The sequence below is a fragment of the Coloeus monedula genome, assembly GCF_965178545.1.
Source record: "Coloeus monedula genome assembly, chromosome: 7".
Taxonomy (NCBI): Eukaryota; Metazoa; Chordata; class Aves; order Passeriformes; family Corvidae; genus Coloeus; species Coloeus monedula.
The window spans coordinates 7893056-7912626 of record NC_138787.1 but is presented as its reverse complement, the minus strand read 5'-3'; the positions used below and the strand labels follow the sequence as shown (position 1 = coordinate 7912626).

The following is a 19571-nucleotide window of genomic DNA, read 5'->3' as shown; positions in this document are numbered from 1 at the left end:
ATAAAAGAGACATTAGGAAAAACATGTTTCAATCTGTATTTTGCACCAACAACACAGTGAAGTAACTGCACACAGTCTTTGCTTTGGCTCAAGTTAGAATATGGGGGTTTTTCATACCCTTTCAGCTTTACACTTGCTCTCAGTTGGATCATACGTGACAAGTGTTGTGCCTACATAAAGGCCCACTAATTAGTTTTCAGTGAACAGTTGATATGCTAGGGGGGAGTGCCTTTCTTTGCAACAGGACACAGCAACTCCCTAATGCTTGGAGGTTTTGTTACTGGTTGGTTGTCTCCTTTTTGTAGATCAAGAGAGTACAAATAATGATGGGAGACTTTCATTTCATGACTTCAAACATCTTTGATAAAGATTTTTACTACTCCATTCCCAGATGTTTTATGAGGTGGCAGCACTCTGTCGTGTTATAGGCTAACAATTCCAAATATTGACATTACCTGTAATAGGAACCCTTAATATGTGACATTTAAATATTGACATACCATTATTAGTGGTAACCACAGTTACTACAATTTATTTTTCCCTAAAACAATGGAAATGTTGGTAATATATCAATGTGAGGTGCTGTAAGATTTGGGGTTTGTGTTCAAGAGTTTGGTAACAACATTATAGCATTCGCAAAACATAAGCATGTTGTTGGAATTGCAAAGAAGCCAGTTTTGGCTTTTAGCCGCTCTTTGAAATTATATGGGGGACCAAGAAGCTAAATTTCTTACTTCATATGGAGTAGAGATTGTCAGTGGAACCATCCTAAACTGACATGGAAGAGAAGATGTACTCAGGCAAAGTAAATGGTATTTAAATCTTGTTTAAGCCATTTTAAAGAGCTTTTGCTATTCTCTAGGCCAGACAGAGGAACAGAAGGAGCCAGAGAGCAAATGCTCTTGGACTTTGTGGGCTCCAAAGAGACAAGAGGGCTGGAAAACCTGGGAATGCTTTCTACTGAGGAGCCAGGATCCTAGAAATTCAAGTTTCCATTATTTTCAGCCTTTTCTTCTGCTGGCAGGCTGCTTAAAAAAGAATAGAGATAAGCAAGCTGGCAAGGAACTAGAAGTTTTGAAAGTCTGACTGCAGAGCATCATTTGTTCCAAAATTTGAGGACTTTCTCCTAGAATTGTTTCACAATTGGGTCAATAACTGAATGGATACTGTTGAGTGTTTCAGAATCAACAAACATTTTCTGATAAAAACACATCCGTTCAGAATTCTTGAATCAATTCTCAAAAGTTTAATTGCCCCAGAGTGCCATACAACTGTTTTTAAAGGCAGCCGATAATTGCCATGGCCCTGTAAGCACCTAAGTCTGTCAAATGTTCTGAGAAACCAAAGTGATGGCACTGAGGGAAAGAGAAGGGTGCACTGGGATGGTGGAGATTGCTGCAGATGAGAAGGAGAAAGATCAGGAGATATGGAGGGTTCTTGGCTCAGATCTCTTCTTCAGCTCTCTCAGTCCCTTCCCAGGGAATGGTTCCCAAACCACCTTGGTTACACTGCTGAGAAACCCCACATTAGTGTAGCTGACTGTACTGGTACTGATGCCACGATGATTTTTTTGCCTTTCCTTTGATACCCCCTTTTATACCTTTTATAACTTCTGCATTCTTAGTGCTTTTTGCCTACATTCTTGGACTTGTTTGTCAAGCTGAGAGACTAAACATTTTAGAAGCTTCGTAGCTAGGGATCAGTGTGCCCCAGACCCCAAGGTTCTCTCCAGAACACATTCTATAAACCAAGATAGAACCATCCAGGGGAAGGCTCCTTGGGGAGGGGTCTCACTTGAGCCTCTCAGTGGGGAATCTTTGATAGATATGTTAATTAGTAAAACCTATAATGTTATACCAGATCTTTTGGGGGTGTGCATTTTGCAGTGTGCATGGAGGTGCATTCGAACTGGATGTGGTGCACCTGAGGATCCTTAAAATAAATACAAAGGCAAAATCCCTTTTTTCCTTCTAACCATGTTTGATTCTTGATTTTAAGACCAGGAAAAGGTATCAGTACCAGGTAGGGCTCTTGAGGCAAATCCAAACTCCAGCTCAAAGACCAGGAGATAAACTTGCTTAAAAGGAATGGTCAGCAATAGGGGTTTTCCAATGCATTAGTGTGCGTGTTGTGGAACACATTGTCAGAGTATGGTAAGGATGTACTTCAAGAATAGGCACACAGCCATCAAAAACCACGTAAATCAGTAGTTACCTGCATCTCATCTAGTTTGGACTGAATGTCTGGAGGGAAATCTCCTGCTCCACAGCTAAAAGGGTCAAAAGGTTCTGCTCCAAAAAGGTCTCTCTCTGGAACAACAGAAAAGTGAGTCACTGGGAGAACAGGTATGGGTTACAACTACAGTGCTCTGAAAAAGCCACCTTACATCTCCTTCTGAGCTGAGTAACAGCACCATCAGATACAGCACTCATTAACCACAACTTTTAACATCCCCATTTGAAAGCTAGGTCTCGGGCAGTTTTCCAAACTTTAATACACCAATATTTTTCCAAGAACACCACCAAACTTCTGTTGAAGCCTCTCTTTAGCTTCCTTTAATGCTTGTTCCTTCTAGAGATCCGATGGGAAGTTGTTGCCATTTGAAGAGGGCATCATCTACTGACATGTGCTCTGGAGTCTGTGCATGTAAGGAGTTTCAAAAATGAACAGGAAACAACTGGACATGAGTTGCCAAATTCCATCTCTACATTATGTCAACAACAAATTACCAACCAACTAACCTTTGTGTCCCCCATCTGCCACTCCTCAGGTTAAGGATGTCTGTGAGACAAGCAACTACTCTTACTTAGGCAAGGCAAGGCCTTTGTTTGATACAGTTCTTCAATTACAGCTGGCAGTAACTAAAACTAAAAATTGTCAGAGTTTTAAAATCTCAGATAAGATCACATCAAGAAAGAAAAAATAAAAAAAAAAAAACCCAAAACCACAGCAGGACCAGGAATTGTCACTTATGCTAAAATTCCACTAAATTTGGGTGCATAAATAGAACAATTGCAAACTTCCCTCTTGCAATACCAGACGTTTGTCACTTTTGCTTAACTGCAGTTTGCATTCTAGTGGTCAGAGGGAGAAGGGTGTTTCTTTTTTTTGTCTGGGCAAGAATAAACACCTCCAATACAACTGGATTCTTTTTTCTTATTAGACCAGTATAGTTCTTCATATCTGACTGCTCAAAAATTTTTTGGTTTTTCAGGTTTTGGGTGGTTTTTCCTCCTTCTTAGATTTTTTTTCCCTACATGTAAAGGTCCTGTCTCTGTACACTTTTTCCTATCTCACGTTGGATTAAACTAAAGCAGTTACAAAAATAATTTTGCTAACCCAACCCAACCCAACTGATTGCAGAATTTACAAGCTGCTACATCCTTGTCACTGGTGGAGAGAAAACTGGAACCATTAGGAGATATCCTCTCTCCTAACTTTCGTGGCTGCCTAGCAAGAAACCTGACAAGCATTCTACCTACCTCAAAACAATTTTAGTTTTAGAGCATGACAAGAAAGGGAGGCAATAGTAACTCTGAAGTGATTGGACAGTTAAGCACAAGATTCACCCACCCTTAACACCCAAGGTTTGGGTGACAATTAACTGCTTGACCCAAACCCCTGTTATCAGTGGTGCAGCACACACCTACAGCTGCACAGATGGCTTTATTTTGGCATCCTCAGAGGCAGAATTTTAGACCTGTGTTCTCTAGGCTCTTCAACATGTATTGTGTTTATCAGTCTGTCAGGGCTTTGCCCTTACCAGTTAGGTGTTATCAAGCTGCACACCAGGCATTTTAGATAGTTGGCAACTATCATCATTTGCTCCCACAATAAAGTACAGAAATTCCCATCATAAAGTACAGAAACTTGAGCAGGAACTTGATTGATTACATATTTCAAAAAGTGTGGCTACACAGCTCTGAACTGTCACATGGGACCAGGAGATGGCTCAGATCAGAGAGCCTTATTCCAAGAGTCCTCTTGAGCCAAGAAGAAATCCAGTCTTTCCTGGCAAAGGCAGACCACCTGCGTGCAAAAGAGACTTTAACTCAGATAATCCAATGTAAAAATTAGGTTCTCCCTCATCCTTTGGCTTTTTCACAGCCAAAACGGGTCTGCTCCAGTATAACTGGTGTCCTGAAATGCTCTGATGCTCCTAGCAAATAACCTTCAGATGTGTAGCAGCTCTGACTTGCAATCTAACCGCTACTGGGCAAAAAAGTGATTCTACTTTATAACCCTCACAGTCTATTTGTTCATTATGTAGGTCCATTTTCTTTCTCTTTACCTTTAAAAGGAGCTGACAGTCTTCTCTGTGGTCAGACAATTGAAAGCAGGCAGTTCCAACACCAAGGCTTAGCAAACATTCTATGAATGTATTTAGGAAAAAACAGTGAAGGACGAGACTCCTGCATTTATTCATACTGAATTATGACTTAAGACTGTTTTAAAAAGCAAGTATTTTGTACACTATTATGGATATTATTTCACTCATGCCTTATTATTAGGCTTTTATTAATGAAAGCACTTTTGAGCTCATTAGCAGAATAGCAGAAGTTTTAGCTCTTTTAATGTCACTCTTTAATGTGGAAGATTTCTGAATTTATACTGTATACAAGGCAGAATTTAAAATCAACCAGAGTGTGACTTATTCCAAGGGACAGAACCTAATAAACCCTGCACAGAATCAAATTGAAAATAAAGAAGTATTACCTAGTTGGGTTTCTGTGGAAAGCTATTACTTGGGGAGCTATCTCTATCATAACTTGCTATCCATTCCAGCTGAACGAGACCACAGAACAACTCCTTTTCTGCATTTAAAGTTTGTGTGTTGTAAGAGAGACTGCACTGCTGAGAGTCAGGGAGGGATAAAGTGGAATATTTTCAGTAGCAATGCCAGTATTTGTCTTAGGAACAAAAGCTGAAGAACCTGTGTAAAATGGAGAAATACGAAGATTTCATCCCTGCAGAGCTGCACTATTGCATGGCATATCCATAAGCTTATCTGCCAGTGCTCGCTCCACTCATGATGGAGGAGAGGCTCCTTTTTAGCACAGATGGGATAAACTGGTAACTTTTTATTTCAGGCCAGAGTATTTGCATGAAAATTAGCTATAGCAAGAATATTTTGCCTGGCACACTCCTCAAAATTACTGCAGCATAGGCAGGCATTTCTTTCTCCAATAAACAGCAATCAGGAAGATTTTGAAAATGATCCTTTCAAATGGTACAAATAATTTCCTTTCCCTTTCTCATTCCTTTCTGGATGAAAATAAATTCACAGCTTGCAAAATTGACCCACAAATTCAAAAGCCATGAAATGTTGATGTTTTAGATCCTCAGCTCAAACCACAGGATAACATGAACAAGCGATAAATTCTGGGACTTATCTGACATTCAGGAGAACACATAATATTGGAGAATAGCAACCTGCACTCTATGATAAATTCAATATTAGCAATTACTAAAGCAAAAATATAAATATTTGGCTTTTGTGCTGCAGCTGACACCCCAATCTCTACCTTAGCTATCATCCAGGCACACAGCTATGCTGATATATGCTTTCCCCAGATGGACTGGAGCAGCTGTGATGACAAAAATTAATCACACTGAAATCACACAAAGAAATACTTGGAATAAACTGAGACAGGGTAATCCAGAAAGCCTTTCCTTTAGCTGCAGGCTACTCCATATTTTTTTCTTTTGAAATTATTGCATCCATTATTCTGACAAAATACCCTTAAATATCTGCAGAAAAAGAGCATCTTGGAGCAGATTTCTACATCTGCCAGTTGGAACCTTGTCCATGATGCATTTGTGTGAAGTAAATATTGAGCAACTCAATAGGGAATAATCCTCTCCAGTTCTTTTCTGAGATATGAAATTTCATATCTGTGACAACAAGAAACACATAAGTCAATTCCTCCTTTAATTAAATAAAATTAATAAATTAATTCTGCCCATTCAGATAACTTACAAGAACATTTACAATCCCTTACCTCATGAGGAAGAAGCAGCATGGTCTCCAGCATTTTTGGTTGCAGTTCACTATTTTGCAATTATTACCTAAAGAGTTAGCATGCATTTGTCCAATCTGCAACCTCCTGTACAAAAATTATGCCATTTTCTCTTTTAAATAGGTAAACCCCATCTATTTGCTATCACTGATACAGCCAGTGGTGAGCAGATATTTACTGAGTATCCCTGTTGGAACACTGCTGAATATGAACTCAAAATCTCAAGAATTAGTTCATTTTTTTAAAGCTTAAGTGCCTTGGAAATAGCTCTCTTTCCAAAAAAAAAAAAAGGTCACTGTTGCTCCCCTCTAGTATTAAAATTCTGGGTGCCTTAAACTACATGCTGTGAGCTCAGCAAAGCCAGAGGCACCACTTATAACCCCACAGTATTTTTTTCTGGGAAAATACCAAAGGAAGAACTGATAAGCAAAATTCTAACTCTGGGCATTTCTCTTTATGGGAAGCGGAACTGTCATCCTGGTGCCAGTAATTGCCTATGGAACTCTCGGCCTTGGAGGAATGGAAAGTGCTTGGTATTGTTACAGGATTCCTACAAGTGTCCATGCCTTTCCTGGGCACTGTTATTTTTGGCTGATTTGTCAAACTGGCCAGAGGATGAGTAAGATGAGCTTTGGCTTTTAAAACCACATTTTGCTTGAGCAGCATGAGTACCCTCCCTGGGTAACAGGCAGATGAGCCCCACTTAGGCAAAAGGAATAAATGAAGTGACACTAACAAACTGATGACACACTCTTATCTTTCTCCTTCTTTACTACTGGATGTGATAAAGGTGGAAGTTCCAAAATTATAAAATCCCACAAAATCACCATGTAATTTCATCAAAACAACCCTGCTTGAGTGCAGTGACAAAGAAAGTAGAGAGAGGAACAGGAAAAGATGATCTCAGAAAATGGAGACTCCAAACTTTGGCTCCTCTTGATTGCCAGCCCTCTGACTTGTACTGGAGAAAGAAATGCCAGCTTGCTGGTGCTGGCAGCAGTGACACCACAAAGCAAGGCATTATTGCATATTGTTACAGTGATGGGATATTGCACAGCCTGAACAAGGCTCTTATGGGAGCTGAACTTTCTAATCTGGGACAGTAAAATCCTTGTTTGACTAGAAAATATTTCTCTCCTGTTTCAAAGACACTCTGAAATATGCCAAGAAGAGTTAATAACTGATGGACACAGTAATTTTCAACATAGAAAGTACCATGACACAGACTGAAAGAGTAGAGATGAAAAGCATAAAGACCATGATGGGCTCTGTAATCTCTCCCTGAAGTGGCATCTCTGAACTACATCTCGACTGAATGCAAATCAATGAAGTGCAGAAGAAGCAATTACTTTAAACAATACATATCACTGTTAATAAGCAACTTTTCCTTTATATTACAAAACCCACTGCCTAAACAATTGCAAATCTTTTATAACTGGAATTTCCAAGATCCCTCAGGATGGAGTGCTGACTCCAAGATTGCTAGCCACAATTTCAATGGATCTGAGGTAGAACAATAAGTAAAAAAATAAAATCTTGACCTGTAGTTCAATTCAAGATAAGTTGCCATTCTTGAAATTAGATATGCACATTTAGATTTATTTTATGGCATTGTCTGTAGTTTCGGAGAAGCAGGTGCCTTTCAATTATTTATTATAAAGCCATAAAATGCTCTCAAATAGAGCAGTTCTATTCTAATATTCTATTAGAATATTCTAATATTCTTTTAAACTATATGAAAATAGTTAATATTAACTATACTTGATAGAAGTCAACTTCTGTTAGTATACCTCTTGAGAATCCGACAGAAATTCATTAATTATTTTAAAATATTCTCTTTTAAAAGAGCAGGGGTCTTTACTGAATTAAGAGCCTCAATATCTACTTTCTCTTTAGAAGGTGACAGACATTCTGAGAAATGGAACCAAACAGTGTATCAGATATGGGCTTGGGAAGACATTCACTGACCAAAGTTATAAAATGCCTTTTTGTTTTTGTGCACAGCTCCCATTCACAGTTGAAAATTCTGCATCCTAGAAGCATGCCCCAAAACAGGGCATGATCTCCTCAAATGTGTTCCATATGGTGGCAGGCAGTAACATCAATGATCCTTATGCACTCTAAAACAGGCATCAGGAACAGAAGATACAAACACAGACCAGTATTTCTACAATCTCTAACATCACTTGTGCATGCTCCATTCTCCTCTACTCAAGGGACTCCCAAAGCTTTTAAAAAGACTTTCTGGACTCCTAAAATATTTCCAGTGAAGTCAAGAACCTTACCCTAGGTGCTTTCAAGCCTTTGCAAAATGAAATTGCTGTTGTTAATAACCTTTTGAAGACCTTTTAGGAGTGGTTGACAGATCTGGAGAGGTTCATCAACTGTAACTAAAAAACCTAAAGCTGTGCATGATATGAAAAGTAGAATTGAAAACAGCATTCCGAGACAGTCTCCTTCTTGAGGGTTTCTTTGGCTCTCCCTTGTGCATCACCATCACCATACTTCTCCATCTGCTGCCTTCCCCAGAAATGCAGGCTCTAGGTGCTAGAACTGTGGCTTGACAAGGAAAGAACTAACACGAAATAAAAGTATTCCTTGAAGTACAGAAAAGAGACTGTAAAAGAAAAGCCAAGTTAAAATCCCCAACCCAACCCCTTCCAAGTGTATATGTCATAGTTTCACAGCTAGTTTGTTTATAATGCAACTTGGCAGAAACATCAAGGACTTTGGGAAGATGGTATAAAGATGAAACGGCATTACTGAATGCGATTCACAAAAACTGTATTTGGCTTTGCATGCAAAACGTACGTAAAACTTTAAAGATGCTTTATTAATAAAAAGTAATGTAAGCAAAAAGTAGGTCAGTTGTTACAGAACTTACTGATCTCTGTAGATCTACTGGGTACTGGAGGAGGCTGTGTACCATTGCGAGTAGGTGTTGATGACTGAGGGGATATGGGAGAAAAGGGAACCATATCAAAGATGTCAGTGGAGGGTGATTTAGGTGTCACACTGCCTGCCTACAATAAGGACAATAAATATTAGGGCAAGGTTTCACATGAAAAAGATCACAATACTGAATTCTTCAGCATGCAGATAAGAGCCACATTTTGAAAAAATAGTTTAAAACAAACATCAGCATGCAAACCCCAGCTCCTGACACCAAGCAAATGGCATTTGCAGTACAGACTGACTCATGCTGACACTCCCCAGTACAAAAGCAGCATTGTAATTTTTCCATTTTCAGTTGAAAATGTATCACAGTTACACCTGACAAAGCCATGACAAGCAGTTCTCTCTTGCAAACACACGAGCAAAGACATCTTCACGAAACCCAGTTTGACGTAATATGGCAAGAACAATGTGCTCCGCTCTGGAGAGCACAGAACCAAGTTACAAGATACAATCCCAGTATTTTTTGTTTACTAATTCTTCTTTACATAATCTCTTATTTGGCAGCCGAGAGAAACTGGTAAGATCAAAGCTTTAAATGTATTTTTCCATAAGTAATAGCGTAGACATGTGATTAGACACTGAATATTAATATCCAAAATAAACCTGTTGTCCTTGAATGTGAAACTGAAGAGATTTCATTCAAAAGGCCCAGGAATTTCTAAGGGTTCAAAAAAATACTGGGCAAGCAAGAAACCCCAAACCCATCAATTACTGTAGTTCTACAGCCATATTTATTTTTGAATGGCTCATTCCTCCTGCCACCAGTCCACTACTTCAGGGCACAAGCGAGGCACAGTCAAGTGAAAATACACTGAACACTAAAGACAGAGGATGAAATAGAATAAAACTGAGACTGACAAGCTGAAGGAAAAACTAGTTTACATGTTCATGTTATTGCTGAGACAATACAGAAACCCCCACACTCTGTGTATTAGAAAGGCCAGCCAGGCACAGGGAAAGCCTGCAGCTTTGAAACAAGATGCAGTTTGCCCAAACTATCCACATGGAAATTTTGAAGCACAAGTTAAATTAGTCACATGGATCCTTTTATTCAGAATACACAAATATGACAACCTGGCAAGCAGGTCGTCTTTAGCACTGCTTATGCATGAGAATCCCATGGATAAACCCTTCTTTTGGAATGCTGCTTTCTTCAGTGCCTGTGCTGCAGCTGCCCCGGGACAGCTTGCGTCACAGATTTCTAAGCCAAGCCTACAGGTAGCCCTGAACCACCCGTTTCTCTCTGGAGGTTTCCACAGCCTTCCTCTAATGCACTGCTTAAAGAGGAAAAAACACAGAGCTCTTAAGTCCTACATTTCCTATTTCTTTGAGGTTCTGTGATTCCATGATTCTCAGGAGTTTTGAATTCATATTTTAAATTTAGATTAATATTTTGAAATTGGATTAAGAGAGATCTATAATTGTTCAATATCTAAAAGAACCTGGGGTATTTCTTCCCAGATATACAGAAGCATAGCAAGAAAAAAAAAAATCTACATTTAACATGCTGCTTTTATTTTTTTGCCCTTTTTAAAAAAAATTCTCTGAGTCACTGCTGTTCCCAAGCATGACCATAGGTGAATTAACTTCATAGAAGAACCAGTTTTCAAGATTTCAACACATCCAGAACTCTTACTGTCCTCAACATGAGTTACCATTGGAATTTTAAATATGATGTGTTGTGGAAAGATTTCAGTGCAGAGTTTAGACACCACAGGCTCCTGTTAGTGTCCATGGACCTTGCATTAACCCTGCAGTAAACCAGGATAATCTGAGTCTGGCAGATTGATGGATTCCACCTGCTCTCACTCAAAGCAGGGCAATGGATGGGCTGGACCCAAAATAAACATAATAAAGAAGCACATCCCTTCCTTCATCCGAACCTCTCTCGTTGTGGACAGCCTTTTGTTGGCATTAGGAAGGCGGCATCAGGTTTGGGGCATAAATAAATGCTTATATCAACCTACATTATCATCAACACCCATGGAGAATCCTAGAATGTCTTGGAGATCCTAAGTGTTAATGGAGAATCTTATTATTTGTTAAATGCTTACAGCTACCTAGAAGACAAACAGCATTTACATTTAGTTATAAATGTGCCTTTTAGGCAAAAAATGCAAACCCACAGTTTAGACTAATTTCCCAATTATATTCCATTTTGTTGAAGTCAGTGACTGGCCATTTTGATACTACTGATATAGTTTAATTAAAACTATAAGAGAATTAAAAAATGTGTATTTTGAATACATGTGAGCACAAGAAGCATTTTTATTTAGTGAACACATGCAGAAAGCCAGGATGGTCGCCAAATAAAGCCAAACATTACTTGCAAATGGGAGAAAAGTTGATAGTATAAGCACATTAATATAAAAAAGCAGGCAATATGCCCATTTCATATTTAAGAATAATTTTCAAGCATCATTTTTTACATTTTTTATAAAGTATGCTGAAAGCTATCTCATGGCTGATTGCTTTTTCTATTAATTCATGGTGGGGGAGAAGCCCTTAAAGTTGGACCTTTAGAATTGTTTTGAATCACTAGTCTTCATATAAAAATAATGAACAAAGGATTGACTGATAACACAGAGATCAATAATTAATGGACTAATTTAAACATGTTGGAAAAATAAAAATTTAGTTTTGGGGATGGGAGAGAAAAAGCTCTGTAGAAAATAAGAGTAAATCTTCACAAATTCCATATTTTAAGAGTACCCCTAGAGAACCTAAGATTAATCTGCCCTGTTCTTTAGCCACTGTACAAAATGCACTTTTTAATACAAGTTAATACACAACAGAGAACAAAAGAAAGCCAAAACTAAAAAAAAACAAAACTGAAAAAGCTTTTGCACAGCAAGATTACACGAGGTCTTGGGCAGCTGTATTCACTGGCAGGCTTTGGAAGACCACTCTTTGAAGGTGGTGGTATTAACAATCCAGGTGGTAGTCTAGAGTCAGGAGAACTCCTAGGAGTAAGCGTAATGGAAGAGATATCTAAACAAGGAGGTGAATCCTCATTGTTACACCAGAAAAAAGTAGAGGGTCTTTGAAACATATGTTCATCATTATCACACTTTATGTGCAGCAGCTGAAAAGGAATCACAGAAAGAGAAAACATTCTGAGGAACAGAACGTGAAAACATCAGGGAAAGAAGAAAAAACAACACATTTCATATTTCAAAAAAGCTTGTCAGCAACTGTTCAGTGCTATAGTTACAAGATACAGAACTTGAAAATACTTCAACACAAAATATGAGAATATGCCACATTAAGAGGTAACCCAGTACCAACTGGAACAAAGACAACTTGCTCCTTGATCATTAAACCAAATAAAATGAAGTCAGGCATCTTTCCAGCAGTGTGTGAGTGTGCGTGAGATGCTAAGAAATGTCTAAAGCCAACAAGGGATCAGCAATCTCTCACATCTGCACTTGTAACTTAGCAGGTAGGCACAGGTCTGGGGAGAAGAGTTACTGTGCTGGTTAATGCACAGGTCAGAATTTTCTCTAACTGATCGAGGAAAAGCCCACCATTTATATACCACCAATGCTGAAAGAACAGCTTATTATTGAATGAAAATCTTTAGAGGATGGATTTAACTCTGGATCTTAACAGAAGGGATTGCGCACTTGTGCAGAAAGTTCTTCTTGGCCACAGCCAAGAGTTCCACACGGAGAAGGCAGGAATGGGCTGGAAGTGTCTTGCCTAAGCTCCCTGTGACTGGCCCAGGCTGAGGCAGTGGCAGATGAGCGCAGCAAAAATTCTGAAGTCTGCTTTTACTCCCTTCATAGTGTTACACATTCGATATGTCATGATTATTTCATAAGAAGTTTGCATAATTCAGTAGATCAGGATTCAATCAATTATTTTAAACCATTTTTTTCAGTGTTATGTAGAAAACAAAACATTTCAAATCCTTATAAAATGAGTCTCAGCTTCTTTCTTCCCTTTCTTTAAAGATTAACCAGGTTAAGGGTACAGGTGACCAAATGCAGTAACAGTGCCATACTTGAGAATACCAAAACAACCCACAAAATTCCCTTCTCAAAACTTGCAATTCAGCATTAAAGAAAAAAAGAGTTTTCATCCCAACTTCAAAAATTTCCATACTGGAATTGTGAAATGGAGGGTTTGGAATGGTAATCAATAAAAAAAAAAAAAAATCAAAAAACCTACAGGACAGAATTTTGATTATGATTTCAAGAGTATCACCAGACTACAGGTAGAAGAGTTGCAGTGCTACTGTGTATTACTGCTGTGGAATCCTTGCTGCTATACATAACCATGGGAAAAACAGCCCTTGTAATAACAAATGCTCAAAGAGATTAAATACAGTCTGATTAAGAAAGCCAAATACTCCCCTGAAATGCAAAACAGCAAAGGATAAGTAGTTTTCACAAGAAGGCATGGAAGTCACATGAAAAATCACACAGAAACCAGCAAAATGCACATAGGACACCAAGCAGCAAAGCTATGAGGATGATGAACATATATCAAATCCAGGAAACGGAAAAATTCAGTACAAAACCTGAATATACACCCTGGTGTCATCTGAGCCCTGAACATGGAGCAGTCACAGGGCTCATCAGTGACACTCTTAGGACACTTCACACCATATGGGGTGTCAGGCTTCCTACAACAATTTTGTGAATGCACCTGCTCAGGAAATTAATTTTCCCTAGGAATTCTTCATTTGCAGAGCAGCATAGAACCCATCAGGTGCTGGGAGTGCTCCTCTGTGTCTTATCCCATGGTCCAGAAAGACCTGAAAGGCTGATGGACTTTCTGCTCACAGCCCTAGGGTTCCAAGCAGCCCACAGACACCACAGGGGCAGCAGGGAAGTGCATTCAACAATGGAAAACAGGGAATATCACCAGATGCACAAAGTGCAGGGGGAGAAAGGAAGAGACCTTTGATCTAAAGAATACAATCTAAAAAGGATGTAGCTTCTGAAAATTAATACTCTTACACCAAATTATAAAGGAAGAAAATATAGTAAAAAAATTAAATTGTCATTTTTTATGGTAATTGTGTTTTGTCTGAGGTTCCCCCTCTGTAACACTTGTAGTAATAGTGGCATTGATACAATATGTCCCAATTTGGGCCTCATTTCATTAACACAAGAAAAACAACAAGAAATGGTACTTCATGAAATAATCATACTAGTTCAGTAGGCTTGGTCTCTTTTATGGTTAAATGTATCTATGTGCCAGCAAAGAATTTATTTTTGACTCATTCTACTGAGAATGGTGCTGAAGATGCACTGTTGGGCTGCATTGTACTAGAAAATGCAATGTGATTGAGATTTTGTTAATCAGGAAATCACTTCTAAATTGTTTCTTTTTACAAGGTGTCTCAAGACATTGATCGCAATCTCTACGTCATACCCACATAAGAAGTATGAATTAGAATAAATTGAAAAATGTTTTTGTTCCTTAGAACATTCAAATTGGTAATATACAGAAGCACCACAGTGGGTAACTGCAGCGATGTTCCAGGGAAAGGTGAGTGACCTTGAATTGAAAATTATGCATTTAGCTAAGAACCTGCTCATTTCCTGAGATTTGGGGCTACTAAGAACACACTAATCCATAACTTACTAATTCATAAAATACTGTATAAGCATTAGCAGTTTCATTAATGAACTGCTACATCTTCAGTTCATTTAGTACTTTTTCAGTGACGTGAAATATGCCATAGGCAATTTCAAATTAATTTTCTTTAACATCATAAATGTAACAGAATTTTATACCCTCACAAAGAAGTGCTCAAAAAACTGAACACAGAATATTATAAATCTAAAAAAGCTGAAGATAGGCAAAAAAACCCATGTGCATTTTCCCACTTGGCAATCTTGGTGGAAATAGGAATCAAGTGATATGCATAAACACATTCCAAAATGTTTTTTGAAATCTGCACACAGTTCCAATATCTATCTTGGGGTTTTCCCATGAGTGTGGTGAAGCTTTCCAATAAGGGTAGCTGGTGAAGGTGGCCTGTGCTTCTAGGTCACAACAAAACCTTGCACGAAAGGTGTAATCAATCAGTATCTTTAATGCTCTACTTAAAAATGGAGGGGTTTTGCAGCACGTCCATGTAGGAGTATGTATTCCATACTGCTTCTTTGGTAACCTTTATGGTGCAGGAAGAACACTGCTCCTTCTGGGGCTGCTTCCCCCAACACCTCTTCTTGCTGCCTTTCAGTTCTGCTTCTCCCACATTTCAGTGTTCTCAGGGAACCCTGGCAGCTTTGGGCAGCACTAGCAGTGGAAAGAGCAGCAAATAAGACATGATGTGAACCCACTCTGTCAGGGCTGCACTGAGCTCTGGAGGCTGCATTTACACACAGCAGCAGCACCCAAAGCCTCCCTGTCATACAAACCGGAGCAGTGTCCCCACAGGAAAACAATGAGATGAAAATCCAGTGGTTCTCACATAATCAAGACCAAATGCAAAAAAACACCAGCTACTAAAGCATTGCCAAGCCACTAAAAGAGATGAAAAGTAAACAACAGATACACAAGGCACACAAACTTCAGCAGTGCATGCAAAAGAGTGAGACAAAGGAAACATCCCATGCCAACATTTCCCATGGCACACGGAAGCGCAGCTCGAAAAGCAAACTAAGGAAACTCTTAGTTTGGGATTGCATGTCCTCGACAGAGCCACTCAGGACACGAAAAAAAGTGATAGTTTCTGTTGCATAACCCTTCTGCATTGGCAAACACAGTCATTTGAGGGACCAACTTTTCAAAGTTCTAGGAAGACTGCTCAAAACCATCGACCTGAATGCAGAAAAAATGATCACTAAGCAGTTTATTATTTACTGAATGTGCTGAGCAAATGTAAATCTAATTAGTTACAATATCCTGAGAGAAAAATCGTGAAGATTGACAATTTGATGTTCAACTTTCACAATATATTTTATGCAAAAGTATTTCATTATACAATCCAGTTTTCTCTCTTTCATTTCCAACTATGATCTCATTGCCTTAATGGCTTCTTTTATAGGTTTAGAAAGAAATTTTATTTTTCCCATAGAGTTTATGAACTGACAGAAAAAGCACCTAAATTAGATTGATGCTGATTTGGCCATATGGCTAGATTTAGAGCAGCTACAGAAAAATTTTCTTGGTGATACTAATAACCAAGCAAGGAGAGAATTCTGATGCAATTGTATCCCTCAAAAGCAGAACTTGATTGCTGTCAATGCTTTTCACCCATTTACATATTGCAAAAATGCAAAGGGTGGGTAATTGCATTATTCACACATATATTTTGCACCCATTTCAGTCTGGCAGTATTATTTTAAAAGATGTCCTCAAATAAACCCTTAGTTGGCCTGCAAAAAAAAGAATCCAGAAAGAATCATCAAAAAAGCAGTTTTAGACTAGATTTCCCTTTGTATTTCCCAAACAAGCCTTTAACTTTCACTACTTATAAAATGGAGAGAGAGAAGTAATCCCTAAATTTTTAAATTATTACTACTTTCAATTTTCATATGCAAGTGGTTTTGGTTTTTGGTTTTTGGTTTTGTTTTTTTTTTTTTAAATAGAGCAACTGAGGACTCACAATAAACACCCTAATACTCCATACTTATTATTACTTAAAAAAGAATTTAATTAAAACAACTAAATATTTCAGATGGAAAAATATTCTCTTTTATGAAATTATCAACTCAAAATAATTTTGTATCTGTGCTTAAAATGAAGCTTCAAGCTTACAGTTCACTGTTTGCAGTTTCTTCTCTTAGTTAGACCATGGATTGATTTTTGGATAAGTCACCAATGTGTACACATTTTCATCAGCAAATTAAGGTGTTTCTGTAATATGTTTTGCAAAGAAAATGTTCAACACTACTACGCAAGAATTCAATATGTGAACCTGGGGCCAACTCCTTGCAGAGAAGTAAATCTGCCAGCAAAGCTACATATTGCAGTCCAGCCTGGCACAACTCATTTTGTCTATAGTTTCAGAAACTACAGACAAAATGTTTCTTGAAACATTTTGGAAGTAAAAGAGGATCTGAACTTTAAGTCTTGAACATACTGCATTTGATCCTGAGCAAATGACTTTATTTCATATTCAGCTACAAGCCTATTTTCAATGACAACAGGAAGTTAGAAAGGTTTATTTTAAATGACAGCCTGGATGTATCTACTTAGAACTGAAACATGTTGAGACTAGTTTGGTTTTTTTTAAATGTGCAGCAAACCAGATGTTTAAAACCATACACATATTCAGTCATCCATCCACAGTTTAAAGATGCTCTCACATTCTATTTTCTTTTGATACTGAAGTGAGGACAGGAAATGCAATCTGGTCCTGCTTGTGAGAAAATAATCTGGGAATCAGAGGACTGAGCTGTCAAAAAAAGCCGAATTGGCTTGTTTTTAAAAATAGAAAATACAAACAACCCCAAACCACACAGACAACCAACAATGTCAAGGGTCAGTGATATAATACAAAAAACCTGCTGCACTTCAAATTTCCCAAAGTGTTTTCTCCCTTCTTCATTTCATGAAAATCTAATGGGAAGACTAATGTGTCTGGAATGGTTAAAGACACAAAAATCAATGCACCTCAGAAGGAAGAAGCAGGAATAAAGAAATGATAGACTGGCACTGCATGCGAATGATGCCCCAGCTTCCCAGTTACTAACAGGTGGGAAAGGCATCCTGTCCTGGATCAGTATCGTAACAAAGAAAGCATGCCAGTGACATCATGTGCTGTCTGTCACAGCACTGTGGCACACTACAGGTGCAATAAATTCTAACAGCCCCTAAGTCTCCTCTCCTGGGGAAGGAAAACACCCTCCCACTGTCAGCCTGCCACTATGCCTGCTTAGACCTCATGGCTTCCCATCCCCTTCCACAGCGGGGATGGGCCCTGAGGGAGAAGAGCACACAGCACAGTGTGACATCAATGTTTCTATTGCCGCGATTGTGCACTGCCAGCACAGGCCTCTGCAGCACCCCCTGCTCTGGTAAGGAGATCCTTGTTTGATCAAGTTGCTGGTGGTGGCTGCAGTGCTACATCACCTGCTGACTGCCAGGGGCTGCTGTGGCCATGCATTGATTGCTACAGCAAGAGCTCAGGCAGCAATCTGTATGGCAGGAAAGCCACTTCAGCACATCTGAAAACGTTGGGAGAGCACAAACAGCATGCAAACAACCAAATATGAAAAGGGAAGCACAGGATATGAAAACCCAAGGTACTGTTTAAGCACAAACAGAAGCAACTTTTAACCATCTGTAGTTGGCTCCTGAAACGGAACATTTCTTTACAAACTGCTGTGATGCCAGTTAAAGGCATGTGTTCTTTTATCATATTAGGCATCAAAGATCAGGGCTTAGACTTTCCACTGACCACTGAACAATCCCTTCCCTAGAACTCAGCACGCTCAGAAGAGCCGGACTGCCAGATAAGGAACTCCAGCCGTAGAAGATTAACAAAATATAAATAAATCAAAATGTTTCTTATGTCTAAGAAAAGCTTCAGAAAGCTGTTGTGTGGCACTGACATCTCTGTATAATTCAACAGTGTGAGATGAAAACTTCAAGAAAACTTACAATTTAATAAATCTGTTTTAAATCACAAGAGAATGATTAACTTATGTTCACAGCACGTAATACCAAGACTATCTGCAGGGAAGGAAGACTTCCCCCATCCACCCAAAAAGTGCTGAGAAAGGCGCTCAGACAAGGTATTATTCCCCATGTTGGATATTCAGCTTCATTTAAGCTATTTTATTTCAGAAAACACTATTAGCGGATCTGAAAAGTTTACTCTGAAAAAATGATCACAATATAGATCTGTTACATTAATTTTGAAGACAGAGCAGCAGCAGCACAGATATTTTTAGTTTAAATTCAGAAAAAAAATCTCTATTTCATTTAAAACGAAAGTGACCTTTTTCATTAGAGAAATTATGTGGAAATAGGGGGAAAGAAATTTTTGCACCGCTTTTTTCTAATAGGAATTGAGACTGCAGAATCATACGTGAAGTTATAGTTGATTTGAATGAAAAGTGCATAAAATTAATTTCAAACTATAACATGCAATTAATTTCTTATGAATTATTTGTAATTTTGTTCCTTCATACATATTTGTTGCTCACATCATAAAAAAGCAGATAGGTGTCATCACATTCACTGCTATTCCAGGCACATTGACTGATAATCCTTTTATAACAGACTCAAACTGCCCTAAAAATATTTATGCTTCTTCTCTGCACTGAAGTCACTTGACAACCTCATCAGTCCATTTCTTCATTCATTCTCAACTGAACAGTTCCATTTCCATGGAGTTATTCTTACACCAGCACACTTGAGAGCTCTGATTTACCATCTCCACAAGGTCTGCTTTAGAAAGGACCTGCCTGAAACAGGTACTTTGGTAAGGTGCCAAAGCTGATAGTGCACAGCAGTGGGTACTGCTGTGGGCTTGGAGCTGAGAAAGACATTTTCCTAAAAATGTGCTTGGTTTTGGTTGGTTGGTTTGCTGTTTTTGTTTTGTTTTAATTTTTGGCTGCACATCTGATGGAAGGATCCTGTAAAAGTAAAGGAGCTTAATCCAAACTCCTGCTTGAAGCA

General features: G+C 38.6%; 1 protein-coding gene across 4 annotated transcripts in view; it reads right to left on the bottom strand.

The window, feature by feature from the left end:
* GULP1 (GULP PTB domain containing engulfment adaptor 1) overlaps positions 1-19571 on the bottom strand; it is a 151216-nt gene that overhangs the window by 7773 nt on the left and 123872 nt on the right. For 2 of the 4 annotated variants that reach the window (XM_082285495.1, XM_082285496.1), the window contains 3 exons: positions 11839-12063; positions 8905-9043; positions 2215-2309 (listed from right to left, as the gene is read on the bottom strand). In XM_082285495.1, the coding sequence (XP_082141621.1) occupies positions 2215-2309; positions 8905-9043; positions 11839-12063 (459 nt within the window). The remainder of the gene's footprint in view (positions 1-2214; positions 2310-8904; positions 9044-11838; positions 12064-19571) is intronic. The other 2 variants (XM_082285497.1, XM_082285498.1) reach the window with 2 other exon arrangements.